The following is a 16,360-nucleotide window of genomic DNA, read 5'->3' as shown; positions in this document are numbered from 1 at the left end:
ACCTTGATCTTCAGTTCATGAAAGAACACATACTGGAGAGAAACCCTATGTATGTAAGCAATGTGCTAAAGCCTTTTTATGTCACAGTGATCTTCAAAGGCCTGAGAGAACACACACTGGAGGGAAATCCTGTGAACATATCCAATATCGTAAAGACTTTGGACATCATAACAGTTTCCAAATACATTTTGAAAACTGATGTGGTCAATTCAAAAAAGTCTGAAGAAGGTCACTGCATTTAAGAAGCATATTAAGAATCTTGATTGTGTAGGTATGTCTTTCATTGTATATAGGTCTTATAATTCATAAACAAATACCTTGTGTCTCAAAATAAAAATATTTGTTATATTTGAAGTTGTGCATGGTAAGGATTGTGTTTGAACTATTAAAAAGAATAATGTGTTAAAAGTCCATGCTGACCTTGTATATTTAGTACTATGAATGGATTGGTTGGGATTTGGTGTTGTAGAGCTCACATGCTTACACTTAGGGCCTTATTTCCTCCAGCAGAAATACTTTATTAAAATGACCCTTTATTTTCTAAAGTAACATGTTGGTACATTTTCTCTGTTGCTTCTAGCCAAGAGCTTTCAGTCCGGCAATCAGCATGATCACATGGTGTGAATGTTTTTTGCCATCCTTCTGTAAATAGTGAGTTCATCATTAACTCTGCATGGCTTCCGCCTGTCTTAAGGCAGACAATAAGATCATAAGCCTCTTTTCCCCAGTATTGTAGGCTTTCAAAACTACTTTAAGTTATTGATGCATTTCATAATTCTGCATAATCTATATTTGAAATTACATCTTTTCAGCACTTTTCTAAACTCATTTAGATGAAATCTTGCCTTAAGCTCCCAAAATGCTTTGCCATTAGCTTTAATGTCCATTTATATGTTTAACTTGGTTTCAAATTCAGGTTCTGTGTAGTAAAAAAAAATAGTCTCCAAATACATAAAATAACTCATACCAGAGAGAAACCCAATGAAAGTATCCAATGTGGTAGAAAGTGTGCATATCACTGTCATTTTCAAAGGCATAAAAGAATATATACTGGAGAAAACGCTTATCAATGCGGTAAACCCTTTGCATGTCACAGTAGTCTCTCAATACATAAAAGAACACTTACTGGAGAGAAACCCTATGAATGTAACCAATGTGGTGAAGCCATTGCATGTCGCAGGCATCTTCAAAAACATGAAGGAATTCATACAGGAGAGAAACATGATGAGTGCAATGAATATGATGAAGCTTTTGTACATTCCATCATGAAAGAATTCATAAGGAAGAACAACCTAATGAAAGTATTTACATGGTGATGCCAATGTACATTTCTATAGTGCTCATCATCATGAAGGAAGTTGTACTGGAGAGAAGTTCTGTGAATGGAAAGAATGAGGTAAGGCCTTTGTGTTATGGGGTCTGCTGAGATCCAACACAACTCACACTCCACAAGTCAATGAAACACACAAGAGTGTATAGTAATCAAGGCACTACTGATTGATCAGGGCCACTGAACATACATGGGAGCTGAACTACAACACACAGACCTCCGCTCCTGAGCCAGAATGTTAGAGAGCTTTTAAACTTGAAAACCATAATCATCTGAGGCAAGTTACAGCTACATTTTGCCACCCATCAGGATTAGGGATAGGGGCTTTCCTTATGCAGGTGATCTATGTCAACTGAAACCAAATATAGAGTTTACAGTCTAAACAATCATACCCATTTGGTTTTTTTTATTTTTATTTATTTAGAGTGTGTATGTGTGTGATTAAGAAGAGGCATTATGTCTTGAGGAATAAAAGATGAGTAAGAGAAGCTCTGGTTAGGAAGAGTTATTACTCCTCGCTCCAGTGGAGTCTGTATTACAAATACTACACAGGCCTGAGACCACGACCCCTCCAAAGGTGAGAGTGTCCTGGATTGGCGCTTATGTTTCTGCCAGGAGAAAACCTGAAGTTCTTTTCCCTCATTGTGCTGGAATCTGTTCTTTCCTCTTACCTCTACTGCACTCCCAATCTGGACATTTTATCAGGAGCGTTACTTTGAGACGACCCGACCCTGACTCAGGATTGCAGCCAGGTGCTGACCAGGTCCAGAGTAGTTCTGCTTCACTTCCTTTTATTGAAAGAGGCGTAAGTAGAAATTAATCATTAGTTAATAAGTTATATTATGGCTTACAAAGAAAGTGTATTTCAAAAATTCCAAATAATGATGCTCAGATGTGAGATGATGGAACTAAAGAAAAGGAAAAATCTGTCTTGGCACACAGGTGCTAGGCACAGGTTTTGTTAGGGGTAGAACGTTGACCCTGGACTAAGGGAACACATACATATTGATCCCAAGCCAGTAAGGTAGAAGTGATGATGTCTTTGCTGTGTGTTCTGTATCTTGTATTGTTTGATTCAAAGTTGTAGTTCAAAAGATGACAACACAACAACTTTGCATTCTGCACCTGAACTGTGTGTGCCTGATTGCTCACTGACTTCCTTGAATCTGCTCTGTAGGAAAAGGTAACCACAAGTTCCCCTGCTTTTGAGATGTATGTTTAACAACTGAGACTACTTAGCTGCAAAATACACTCAATTTTGAGTTGTTCTGTTTGTCACTTGCCCATCTCTGTTCACCAATGCTTCAAGACCTCCCAATCCCAAGGACCTCTCCTCAACAGAGCCGCTTTGTACCGCACTGAGGTACAAAGATGACTAATGGAATCTGGTCAGCTATTGTGAAGTCCACAGCTCCCCTAGGACCTGGGAACTTGAGCTTAGTTTCAACCTAGGATTAAATGGAGGCTGTGTTGGTTGGTTTTGTGTTTCAACTTGTCACAAGCTAGAGTCATCAGGCATGAAGATCCTCAGGTGAGCAAATGCCTCCATGAGATCCAGCTGTAAGACATTTTCTCTGTTAGTGATCCATGGGGGAAGGTCCATTGTGGGTGTTGCACCCTTTGGGCTGATGGTCCTGGCTTCTCAAAGAAGGCTGACTGAGTAAGCCAAGGAGAGCAAGAAACTAATCAGCTTTCCCCCATGTCCTCTGCATCAGCTCCTGCCTCCAGTTTCCAGGCCTGCTTGACTTCCATGCCTTCTTGCCCCAGTGATAGAATACAATCTGGAAGTGTACCCTGAATAAACTTTTCTTACAACTTGCCTTTTGGTCATGTTTGTTTGCAGGAATAGTAACACTAGGGAAGACATAGGCTGACAACAAAAAAGCAATACTTTTTTTTTGGTTTTTTTGAGACAGGGTTTCTCTGTGTAGCCTTGGCTGTCCTGGACTCGCTTTGTAGACCAGGCTGGCCTTGAACTCACAGCAATCTGCCTGCCTCTGCCTCCCGAGTGCTGGGATTAAAGGCGTGGGCCACCATGCCTGGCTAAAAAAGCAATACTTGAGACAGGCTTTCCCCTCCTGTTGCCAACATTTGTAAACCACTGTCGTCTTCAAATAAATAAAAGAACATACATTGGAGAGAAACCTTACAAATGTAGTCCATGCGGTAAAGTCTCTTCACAGCACCCTTACCTACTAATGCAGAAAGAACATGTAGTGGAGATGTGTGCATAGGAATAAGCGATGTGGTAAAGTCTTTGCATGTAGCAGTAGTCTTGGCAATATTTAGAAGAGGTCGTGCTGCAGAGAAAAGCCATAATTGTAGTCGGTGTGATAATATTTTGCACATCATGGTTTCTGTACACAATAGTAAAGTCTTTAGTGTGCTCACACCTTTAATCCCAGCACTTGGGAGGCAGAATCAAGTAGATCACTGTGAATTTGAGGCCACTCTGGACTACAAAATGAGTCTCCGATAGCCAAGGCTACACAGAGAATCCCTGTCTCGAAAAACCAAAAGCAGAAACAAACACAAAACCTTTAGTGTGTAATCAGTGTGTTAAAGCCTTTGCATATCACAGTGTTTTTGAGGACCTGAAAAGATTCCTACTGTCAGGAGTCTATGACTAGAAAGTATTTGGTAAGATCTTTAGCGTACAGACTTCCATTGAGTTACATAGAATATTAATTTTGGAGAAAAGAATGGGACATGCATCAACAACCTATTCTAACAGCATGATGCCCCTCTCTGTTATCTTTGGACTACAAACTCCTATGGACAGCGCCCGGTGAATTTAACAATAAGGTAACTCACTTAGCTTTCACAGTTCCCTTCAATTACCTAAAATAACGCATCCAGGTGTAAAACTTTATGTTGTGTATGACCAAACATAATGTCTAAGGTAACTTATAAGTTGCCTTGTAAGGTTAATTTATAAGTTTAATTCAGCTTATGGTTCGTGGGATATGGGATCATTGTGAAAGCAGCAATGCAACAAGTGTGATATATTGGGGGTCCAAGCAGGAAGCTCAGAGCTCACACCTTCCACCTGCAGCATGAAGCAGAGAGTGGGAACTGAGAAAGTTGTGCATGCCAAGTGATGTATTTCCTCCAGCAGGGCAGCATTTCCTAAGTCTTCCCTAATGATACCACCAACTGAGAAGGATTGAATTCTCTGACATCAAGCCTACATGCTTGCTCTCTGTTACATGAACCAATACATGATAGAGGAAAACTCTGTAGGTAAGCAAGCCTTTAGGTGCCTCAACACCTGAGTTACAGGAACGAATGAGAAAAACATTCATGGTAAAAGTATTTGCTTAACTACTTGTTTTAATTTATTATGTAATGTCAGTGTGCATGTGTGTGTATATGTGTGTTAGAGAGAGGGGGCAGAGAGAGAGAGAGACAGAGAAGGAGACAGGGAGGGACGGAGGGAGGGAGGGAGAGAGAGAGAGAGAGAGAGAGAGAGAGAGAGAGAGAGAGAGAGAGAGAGAGAGAGAGAGACTGAGCATGTGTGTACCTGTGTGCTGGTTTCCAAGAGGATTAATCCTTTTAATCTTCTTGTAGCAGGAGTTACAGGAAGTTATCAAAAACCTCACCTTGGCCCTGGGAATGAACTTGCTCAGCCATGTCCCTAGCTCTGAAGTATTTTAACACCTTTGATGTCAGGCAGTAGGAAAGAACTCATATATGAGAAAACCCCATTTGTATGAATGCTTTGAGAAAGACTTTAGATATCAGGTGGCAAATCCATTTACAGACTTTATTAGGACATCCTTACATGCTTCCTGTGCCTTTGGTTCATCTTCTGTTTGCACTGCACTGTCCCGTGGTGACAGGTATTCTCCTGCCGCAGTGTATAGAATGGGATCCCATCATCTAAGTGGTCCATTGTTCATTTATGTATAAGTCAGGTTGTGATCATACTTTTCCTGTAGTGATGTCCGCGAAAAGGTGGTGGGTTGTTGTCCTGGTTTTAGTTTTCATATTTTCACAATTCCTCTGAGATGTTGTTTGTTATCCAGCCTGGTTTGCATGTCAGTTATTAGTCAAGGCTGCATTGGACCTCTTGATTCTCATGGGTCAGCCTCCTTACTACAAGACCAGGAGTAGGAGATGTACCCCCAATATGTCCTGTTTTGTCAACACATTTAACAATATTAACGTTAAAATGGTTATTAGAAGAGAATATAAGAAACATTAAGTAGAGCCGGGCGTGGTGGCGCACGCCTTTAATCCCAGCACCCGGGAGGCAGAGGCAGGCGGATCACTGTGAGTTCGAGGCCAGCTTGCTCTACAAAGCACGTCCAGGACAGCCAAGGCTACACAGAAAGACCCTGTCTCGAAAAACCAAAAAAAAAAAAAAACCAAAAAAAAAAAGGAACATTAAGTACCTTATGTGTACTCAAGGCAGCATTTTCGTCTATCTGGTAGAGAGCAAACAATGTGAGCAAACAACAACTTTTATAAGAATTAAAATTAGCATTATGATACAATCAGTTTTCTTTTAACTAGGTGTCTTTTTTCTTTAAGATGGATGCCATAGCTCAATCATGTTCATAGCTGCCTTATTTGGAATGTCAACCTGGATGTCACTCTGTGGAAGAATGGATAAAGAAACTTGGCACATTTACACTACGGAATACTACTCAGCTATTAAAAACAAGGAAATCCTGAAATTTGTGGGCAAATGGATGGAACTAGAAATGATCATACTGAGTGAGTTAACCCAGATCCATAGAGACACACATGGTATATCCTCACTTAAAATTGGACACCACCTTCTCTTTCTCTCATAGACATTATGTCAATGTGTACTGTGTAAAGATTCAAATGTTTATTTCTCTGCTTCCCTCCCCCAAAGCTAGGTGCAATCTTTGTTCTGAGAATGTACTGTCTTCAGGCTGTCTAAACTTTGTTCCCCAATTGTCCTCTCCTAATACCATTAAAACATCTTAACAGCCAATCACTAAGCTGAGCAGGGGATAGGAATGGAGTTCCTGGCAGCTCGGGAAGGAGAAGGAAGAGAGAGGACTTAGAGGATTCATCCATAGCAGAGGTCCAGCAGCCTCCATGAGAAATGAGCAGCTGGAGCAGAGACATCCATACAGTGCAAGTATCTGGGGATTCACACTGGGAGGAAGCCAGGTTAGCACAGAGTGTCAGGAGAAGATTAACACTGCTCAGTTCTTGTGCAGTCAAGCTTACTACACAAATATAGTAGGCCAGACTCAATTATTTGGGTGATAGCCAGTTGAATAGAGAAAGCACAACAAACACCGACATTTTATTTTTTATAATTTTTTATTTTTTTGCACACATTTCTATTTTATTATGGCAAAAGTGAAAGTGACACCTTCTCCCCAACTGCAATCAGTAAAACTTACCTCAAAAATAACTCTGTACAAAACAGGTCTGTTTTAGAATTTTAAAAGGGGAAGAGGAAGCCTTTACGTGAGTTTTTAGACCCTATTTTCAAAGAGTGGGGGGAAAACCGAGAAACAAACCCACCATTGCCCACACAGTGCAGTTGCCATTTTTCCCTCTAGAGATCATGGCCAAGGCTCCTGAGTCGAGTTACGCGTGCGGATTTGCTCAGCTGTTTAGCTGGTGTCCATCCTTGCCTTCTAAGCATCCAGCTGTACATCCAGCTCCTCAGCAGAAAGACGTTGCTTTGAGTTCCCGCAAATGCCTCTACCTCTTCCCTGGCTGCCTCCACGGGTTCCTCTCCTGGTGTCGCCGCCACCAAAACCCCCGATCTACGTTTTCCTGCCATGATACCTCTATCAATGCTTTCGTGCTGGACTTCCCTGTGTATCACGCTATGATGTGACAAGCTGGATGTCATAGGATGGCCATCCGGAGGGACACCGTTATACTGCTCATAGTCTTCAGGGCGTTGGGCTTCCGTTCATCTGCTGTCCCTAAACTTCATCCAGAGTGAACTTAGTGCACAGCTGCTCTCTTCAACGTTCCAAATCCAGCAAAGAGTTCCTGAATATCAGCGTCTGGCACTCCGACGTTTGACACCAGCAGCTTCTCACCCATCTCCATGCCGGCTCCACCCCAGAAGCCTCTCTGGAACAGGTCCTGCTGCCACTTGTCAGGGAGCTGTTAGGTGTGCTGTATGGTGCAGGATGGTTTCTGCTAAGGTCTACAGCGCCAAGAGCGATGGCAGGCAGGTTTCAAGGGCCCACAGCCTCGGTTCACCCGCGCGGTTGCATGCACTGTGCCACTGTGGCTGCCCTGTGACCCCGGCCCCTCCTCAGCTGCTGCCTAACTGGCTCAGGTTCACATTAATGATGTCCATTTCGTCGGCCATCCCGGGAACACACACATTTGTAAAACAGTCACTAACATCTCTCTCTGTCTCTGCCTCTATGTCTGTCACTCTGTCTCTGCCTCTCTGTCTGTCCCTCTGTCTCTGTCTGTGTGTGTGTATGTGAGTATGTCTTTCAGTCTCTTTGTTTTTGTCTCATGATATAAGCTCCCAGCTGCTATTCCAGCCATATGTTTGCCTGTTTCCATGCTCACCTTCAGGATGGTCATGGCCTCATCTTCTGACAGTGTACACAGTCCCCCAGTTAAATGCTTTCATCAATCTCTGGATGACAGGGACCTGTTCGGCTTGGCCACAAAAGGCAGACATTTTCCAGGACGACCCAAGAGCAGAGGCCAGGGTTAGGCTCATGAGTGCTGTCTCCTCCCACCAGAGGGCCATACCTGGCCTAGGTAGTCTAGGCCAGAAAGAGCCATTCTCTTCCTGCCAGAGTCCCAGCACAAACAGCCCTGATTGGTTGGAGGGCAGGAGCATGGTTTCTAGGGAATGTATCATTGTAGCCGCTAGGGGGCAACAGGAGCCAAATGGCAGCCTAGAAAGAGCCCAGGTGCCTGGAAACCTGGGAAGCAGAGGATGCTGAGTAGGCTCCTTAGACAGTAATTCCACTGTGCTGAAGCAGATGCTTCTGAGCATTAACACTCCCTCTGCCCTTCGAAACTGCTGAGCGAATTCGAAAGGTAACTGCCATCCCTCCCTTTGAACGACAGCCCAAGGCTGCATCCCTTCCATTTAGCAGGCAGGACGGGAGGCAACTGTGGCCTGCAGGGCAGGAGCCCAGCATTGGCTGGAGTCTGAGCAGAGGCCAAAAGGAGATTCCTTTAGCTCTCCAAGGAGGACTGGCAGAAAGAAATTGTCCATTGAAAGCAAGTCCGAAGCAGCTGGAGAAGGGTCACACTGAGCACATTCAAAAATGAGAAGAAGATCGTAGCAAAGAAGCAAAGCCAAGTCGAAGGTAAGGATGGGAGCAGCTGCTTGGTCCTTTTGTGTGTTGGCTTGTCACTGTGCTCCAGGATCGCAGTGTGTGGCTAGTAATATTTGAAATGTAAATGTCTATCAAAGGTTGTTAATTTTAACGATGGATACTCATAACCAGAGCTGCATATGTATATATGCACATATATATTTGTAATTTTCAAAATATGAGGTTGAACAATGCAAAGGCTGTAGGATAGTGGTAAAGTGTTTGTCTAGAAGGGACAGGAATGTAGTTTCCATCTCTAGCACTGGGAATAATCAGTATATATTCCTATGACTTTCAGTGTTTACTTAATTTTATCATATCAATAACTAATTAATACCAGCAGCCATTATTTCATTAGTATACCAAATATTCTCTGATATGTAGTATTGCAGGACATGGAAGCACCACAGGGAACTTCCACTTTTCCTAGAAATTTGAGCTGTGTTTTGACATTTGAAAATACTACTGTGAAGGAGAGATAAACCTGTGTTTTAGGATCCCAAGTGCAGGATTGGAAGGGTCTTGTGAGAGAACAGGTGAGGTTAATCCACTAGAAGACCAACCACCTCATGCGGGAGCTTAATTGTTGCCAGTTGAAAAGATCCTGTGTGGCCGGGCGTGGTGGCGCACGCCTTTAATCCAAGCAGAGGCGGGCGGATCGCTGTGAGTTTGAGGCCAGCCTGGTCTACAAAGTGAGTCCAAGACAGCCCAGGCTAACACAGAGAGACCCTGTCTCGAAAAAACAAACAAACAAAAAAAGATCCTGTGACCAGACTCTGGGAGGAGATAAATAAATGAGCCCAGAACTGGAGGCGGGGCTTTTTGGAGACTTGGGATAGTTTTGGCTGTTCATCGTTGCAGTTCAGGACGCTCCTAGAGAGAACTGCTTGAGGGAAGGCTTTGGGGCTCCGGCTCCTGCTGAGGTTCCGGGTTCTGGTTACTCTAGGATTCAGCAGAAGAAATCTTCCAGATTGTGCCAGGAGAATTGTTCCTCGGAACTGATATCCTTAAAGTTTCGTTATTGTGTCCATTAATCCTCAATTCCTATTGTTTTGGTTGGTCGGGTTATAAGTGACATATGCTTGGTCACTAAGTTGTTAATAAAATGTATTGGTTAAGAAAATTGAGCATACGCTACTGACTGATAAACTGAATTTATTTTGATTTGTTCAAGTGTGCCCATTATTTTTATTTAACTTTTGGTTGTTGAGGTAGGGTCTTACTATGTGGCCCTGGCTGGCCTGGTATTTGCTATATAGACCAGTAGTATCAAGACCCCATATCATGACTTCTAACAACCAGGTACGAAAAATAGGAAGGTGGAGTTGGGCAGATGGCTCAGAGGTTAAGGAGCAGTGTCTGCTTTTCCAAACGTCCTGAGTTCAGTTCCCAGCAACAACATACTGACTCACAACCATCTATAATGAGATGTGGTGCCCTCTTCTGGCCTGCACGAGTACATGCAGGCAGAACACTGTGTACATAATAAATAGATAAATATTTTAATAAAGAAAGAAAGAAGGGCTTCCTTGCTCTTTGGTATCATATTTTGACATATTATTAGTCTATTGATATTTTGCTGGGATTCAGAAAATGATACCCAGAGCCCCACATTATGGCCAGTTTGGATTCTATTCATCTTTCTTTCCCAAAGTACAGAGAAAGAAAGGCCTTTTGACTGAGAGATGACCCTTCCCAGTTGTAATAGTGATGGAATCCCATGACCCAGGCAAGACTGACTTACCAGAAAGAGACTGATAGGCTGTCCTCTGAGACCCCCAACAGATGGTCATCTGGTCTTCTGAGGATGTCACAAGACACTTTGTCCACATTTAGAAGAAAATATTTGTTCACCTCTGTATTCCTTTCTCCATGTGTCTCATAGCTTGTGGTTACTTTCCAATATCCCAAACTATAACTCTTTCTTGTTACAGTAAATGGTTTTGTTTATCTTACCTTTTGGGGGGGGGGATTAGACAGAGTTTCTCTGTGTAACAACTATGGCTGTCCAGGAACTAGCTCTGTAGACCAGGCTGGCCTTGAACTCAAACAGATACACCTGCCTCTGCCTAGCAAGTGGTGAGATTAAAGGCACGTGCCACCACTGCAGGCTTATCCACTATTTCTTGAAGACGCAAATTCTTCGTATACTTTCCATGCTGGGTTTTTTTTCTCCTGACACATTAATAAATTCTGTTACAAGCACTGGGTTTGATGCAATTTTGGCAAGAATTATATATAGCCCTAATAACCAAAATAAAAATTTCAAAATATTGTACTTTTAATGCAGAGTGCACAGATTTTTTTGTGAGGAGATTCCAATATTACTTTTAAAAACATTTAAAAATAGAGAATGGACCCATTTCTATAACAGCATCATTTTAAAAAACTAACATGATCTCTTTCTGACAGAGGGCTAATATCCCCTAATATCCAAATAATATATAAAGAACTTAAGAAATTAAAAACTACCAAGTCAAACAATACAATTAAGAATGGGATACAGAACTAAACAGAGAGTTCCCAACAAAGGAATATTGAATGGCCAAGAAACAGTTAAAGAAATGCTCAATGTCCCTAGTCATCATGGAAATGCAAATCAAGCAACTCTGAGATTCCATCTTACATCTATCAGAATGGCTAAGGTCAAAAACTCAAGTGACATCACATGCTGGCAAGGATGTGAAGACAGGGCAACACACCTCCTATGTTGGTGGGATTACAAACTTGTATAACTACTTTGATAATCAATCTTGTCTTTTCTCAGAAAATTGGGAATAGTGCTACCTCAAGACCCATCTATTCGACTCCTGGGCATATGCCCAAATGATTCTCCAACCACACAACAAGGACATTTGCTCAATTATGTTGATAGCAGTTTTATTTGTAATATCCAGAATCTGGAAACAACCTAGATGTCCCTCAACTGAGGAATGGATAAAGAAACTGTGGTATATTTACACACTGGAATATTATTCACCTATCAAACTCAAGGAAATCTTGAAATTTGCAGACAAATGGATGGATCAAGACACAGTCATCCTGAATGAGGTAACCCAACCCTGGAAGACCCAAATGGTATGTGCTCACTTATAAATAGATACTAGCCCAACATAGATGTCCTCTGAGAAACTCCACCCTGCAGGGGATTGGGACAGATGCTGGGTCTGGCTGCTGGACTCTGAACAGAGCTCTGAGAGTGGTATGGAAAATGGGGATAGAAGGACCCAGAGAGCTCAGGCACCCCTCATGGAGGCCATCAGTCTCGACAGATCTGGACCAGGGTGTGAGTGTGGGCTGCACAAACTGATACACCAACCAAGGACATTGCAAACAGAGAACCAGAAGCCCTGTTCAGCCCTAGCAGATGGTCAGCTCATTCTCCACATTGGCAGGGGGAGGAGAGCAGGAACTGGCTCTGACTAGAACTCAGGTACTGGTGATTTGATCACTGACCCTTGGCACGGTGGCCTTGGGGGGACACAGAGAAAGGGTATGCAGGCTATCCTCATGAGAACTGATAGGCTGAGATCAGAAGGCAGGGGCTATCGCCCACGACATCTGATACCTAGGGGAGGGGAATATGGTGGAAGAGGGAGGGAGAGTTGGACGGGAAGATAAGAGCAAGGGGACAACAATTGGGACAGAATGTGGATAAATTATAATAAATTTAAAAATTTTAAGCTGACTAGACGAAACTGAAGAAATATCACAAATGTGTTATGTTTTGTTGTTCTAAGGAAATGTCTCAGGCTTGGTATTTTATGTAGAAAAAAGATTTACTATTCTCAAAGTTGTGAAATCTGAAACATATTACCCCGTGTAGAACTCACTAGGAAGGCATCAACCTCTGGGAATAGAAGAGTCTGTAACACAAGCAACCACACTGACAGGCAGTAAAGCAGAAAGATGTGATGATTTACCCTTTTGTCAAGCCTCTCTCAGACACTAAGTCAAGGAAGGCCCCACTCAAAGACTCCACTCAGCTTGTCCATTCTGCCTTCTTTGCAAGACACACAGCCACACTATGACAGCCTTGCCTTCTGTACCCCATCCATGGAGCTCACGGGATTCCCTTGCTAGGATGGGTGGTGACTCTGCTGTCAGGCTTAGGTTTGACTGTTCCTTCTTTTCCATCTTCAGTTATTACAGAGATTGGGGGCTCCTTCCTAGTCATGTGACACAGAAAGTGCTATGTTTGCAGATGTGGATAAGAGACATCTGTGTTTTTTGTTTGTTTGTTTGTTTAATTTCGTAGTTATATTTATGTACAGAAAACTTAGTGTACATTTAGCCCAGCTTAGTGGCGAGCTCTTTAGCCTTTGCCTTTTCCAGTTTGGCAATTCGAGCCACAGATTTAGGAGCCAGGACGTTGCCTCCCCAGTGGCGACGGATCTCATCATATCTGTCGTTATAATTGGTCCTGATAGCTTCCACCAGCTTAGCCAGAGCACCCTTGTCTTCTGAGTTAACTTGTGTGAAGGCAACAGTGGTGCAAGTCTTCCTGTGGACCAGCCGCCCCAGCCTGGCCTTTCTCTTGATGATGCAGTAATGGACCCCCATCTTTCGACATAGGGTAGGCAGGAAGACCACCAGCTCAATGGGGAATACGTCATGGGCAATCACCACCAGCTGAGCCTTCTTGTTCTCCACCAAGGTAATGACTGTATTGACCCCTGCTCGAAGGACAGGTGGTCTCTTAGTCGGGACGTCCTCTTTCCCAGCGGTTTTCTTCTCCGCTCGCGCCAGCAGCCTTATGTTCTTCTCCTGCTTTGTGTCTGGCCTGTACTTGTGCGCGAGCTTAAGCAGCTGGGCAGCTGTCTGCCGGTCCAGGGCCTGGGTGAACTGGTTAATGGCGGGAGGTACCTTGAGCCGCTTGTAGAGGATGGCCCTCTGCCGCTGCAGTCTGATGTAGCGGGGCCATTTGATGAAGCGAGTGAGATCTCTTTTGGGCTGGATGTCCTGCCCGATGCCGAAGTTCTTGGACCGCTTTTCAAACAGAGGGTTGACCACCTTCTTGTCCTCCTGTTTCTTCACCACGGCGGGGGCCGGGGCCACCTTCTTCCCCTTGGCTTTCTTTCCCTTGGCCATCTTGCTGGGCTGGAGGAGAGAGCACATCTGTGTTTTTGTGTCCCCTCAAAAGACAGTTTCCATACTGTCCTGCTACGATGAGGGAAAATGCCTTCCTGCTGTCACTGCATGATTACCTGAGCATCTGGTGCACTTGATTTTGAAGTGCTCATGGCTGTTTCCAAATGTGTGAGCAAATGTCTGGATGGGATGGATTTCCAGACTGCATTTATTGTTCCTGGGGAGTTTTAGTTATACACAGCAATCTCTGCTCCTTACACACCTAATGCCTAAATAATTATGCACCATTCTATATTTAGGCCAGCATTTTCTTTGAGTTTCGGTTGTCCATGAGGGAATGTACAGAGAGTGCTGTGTGCTGACACACACTAGTTCCTCTCATGGTCTCTGTGGCCATTCATCTTCTGGATGTCTCTGCCATCCTGCCCTCAGTAGGAGCTATGTTCAGGTATGGTAGGACCGTCTACAGGAAGGAAACCGACCCAGGTTTATGCATGTTTCGTGGAGTCTGGTACCTCAGAGCACAGCCTCGGGAACTGGATTCCTAGAGTCAGACTCCCAGCCCAGCCACTGTGCAGCAGTTTAACCTTGGGTAACGTCCCTTCTCTGATCTTGTCTCATTTCCCTTGCCATTCAAATGATGACAATAACACCTACTGTACAGTATTGTTGTGAGAAATAGAGTGTTAACCATCAAACTGGCTCAGTATACAGAGTATAAGACTGGTTTACATAGCTAATGAACTCTGGTCCTGGAAGCAACTGTTGTATAGTGCTCTGTGAGATTGGAACTCAGGGAGAGGACTAAGTGTATCCTGTATCCTGGATGGGATCCTGGGGCAGGAATAAACTAAGGGACTACAGAGAAGAGCTGGATTCTTCTTAGGTCACCAGATGACGTGGAGTGAGGAGCCTCAGCTGAGAAAGGGAGTTCATTCCTCATAGTCCCAGCTTAGAATTGGATGTCCATTGAAGACCAGATTTCAACCTTAACCAGCAGAGCCCTACAGCTCTGAGGTTACATTCTTACTAACCTGAGATCAGCATCACCTATCCCCAGCACAAGGCTGAAAGGCTGGAGTCAGTAAGGGCATCCAGGGACAGATGAGCTCCGGTTGCCAACCTGTGCACTCCAGGAACGAGAGTCCTTGAGCATCAGGTCTCTGCTTGGTTGCCTGTGTGTTTTTTGGTACTCAGTTAACCATTGAAAGATGAAAGATAAATCTTTTATAAAAAATGGAGGGAGCTGGCCACCAGCCTGCTCCTGCCTGAAGCTCCCATGCAGGAAGAAGCAGGAGCCACCAGTGAGGAGAGAAATCCAGCTGAGGGATGAAGACAGAGGCAAGAGACACAGGAAGTGCTGGACTGTGGAGGCCAGGCCAGACCCACTCGGACACATTGACTTGGGCCTCCACTGCTCTTCAGAGATGTAGTATTTGTCTTGAGGTTTTTATCTGAAAGAGACATTGTCCTCTGCCTTCACTTTAGTCCAGGCAAATAAGATGATTGTGTGAAGCCTGGAGCCACAAATGGACTAAGAAATGGATTGACTATGATGTTGTTGTTTCCTCCTCCTCCTCTTCCTCCTCCTCCTTCTCCTCCCTCCTCCTTCTGTTTTAAAAGTTCCTGTAGTCTCTCCCACAAGGAAACTCAGTATTCCACAATGGTCACTATTTGAACCTTGATTCCTGGCTCAGGAAACAAAGTATCATTTTCTTTAAGCACTGTCTTTCTGGATTTTTGTCTGTTTGCTTATTTGAGACACAGTCTCACATTGTAACCTGGTCTCAAAGGTGAAGCTGCCCTTGGACTCCTGATCCACCTCCTGACTGGCGGTTTCAGAGTTCTTATCTTACCCAGACAGTGCACAGAGTATGTGGTGGGGGTTGGGAGCTCAGTTTAGCAGCCCCTACTTCATGAATGACAGGGAAACAGAGCATTAGTGCAGGAGGGAGAGGGTGGTGACATGAGAGCCTGTGTTTATAGCTGCCTCGCATCTCCCACCCTGATTCCGGGAACTTGACCAGGGTACCTCCCTGTATCTCACTGCTTAAATCCACTTTTTGGTTTGTTTGTTTTGTTTTGTTTTTATAGACAGAGTTTCTCTGTGTAACAGCTCTGGCTGTCCTGGTACTCACTCTGTAGCCCAGGCTGGTCTTGAACTCACATAGATCTTCCTGCTTCTGCCTTGCAAGTGTTGGGATTAAAGGCTTGTGCCACCACTGCCCAGCCTTTAAATCCATTTTCTACATATGTAGATTCATTATATCAGTTCTGTTCATGCAGAGAACCTTCATAATACAGCTGTGTTTTTGTTTTGGTGTTTGCTGGAGATACATATGCCTACCTATACACGTATTGTTGGACCCTAGAGTTTACTTGGGTAGTAGGGGGTCTTCGCGAGAGACCACTTGAGGACCACAGTGTTGATGTAAAAGCACAAATTTTATTGTTGCCACATGTCAGGGGGCCTCAGCACTCATTCCAGAGGCAGGCACCCCGAGTCACTGTTACAGACTATTTTTAAAGGCTAAAACCGCAAAGGTTAGGAGGGGCTGCGTGCCCTATGTTAGGATTGGCTCTGCTGGTCACTAGGGGTGCTTGTCTAATTATTATTGGCTATTGCAGGGGTCGT

At 43.9% G+C, this 16,360-nt stretch overlaps 1 protein-coding gene across 1 annotated transcript; it reads right to left on the bottom strand.

The window, feature by feature from the left end:
* Positions 1 to 12,917: 12,917 nt before the first annotated feature.
* On the bottom strand, positions 12,918 to 13,725 carry LOC311583851 (large ribosomal subunit protein eL8-like; the record flags this gene model as incomplete). The annotated part of the gene is made up of 1 exon (XM_084757769.1): positions 12,918 to 13,725. The coding sequence occupies one exon, from the start codon at positions 13,723 to 13,725 to the stop codon at positions 12,925 to 12,927; it is 801 nt and encodes a 266-aa protein (XP_084613895.1). The 3' UTR covers positions 12,918 to 12,924.
* Positions 13,726 to 16,360: the final 2,635 nt, after the last annotated feature.

This window comes from Acomys minous (assembly GCF_964271855.1).
Source record: "Acomys minous genome assembly, chromosome: 14".
NCBI classification, from domain to species: domain Eukaryota; kingdom Metazoa; phylum Chordata; class Mammalia; order Rodentia; family Muridae; genus Acomys; species Acomys minous.
The sequence above is the reverse complement of the archived record's forward strand: the minus strand, read 5'-3'. Positions and strand labels throughout refer to the sequence as shown.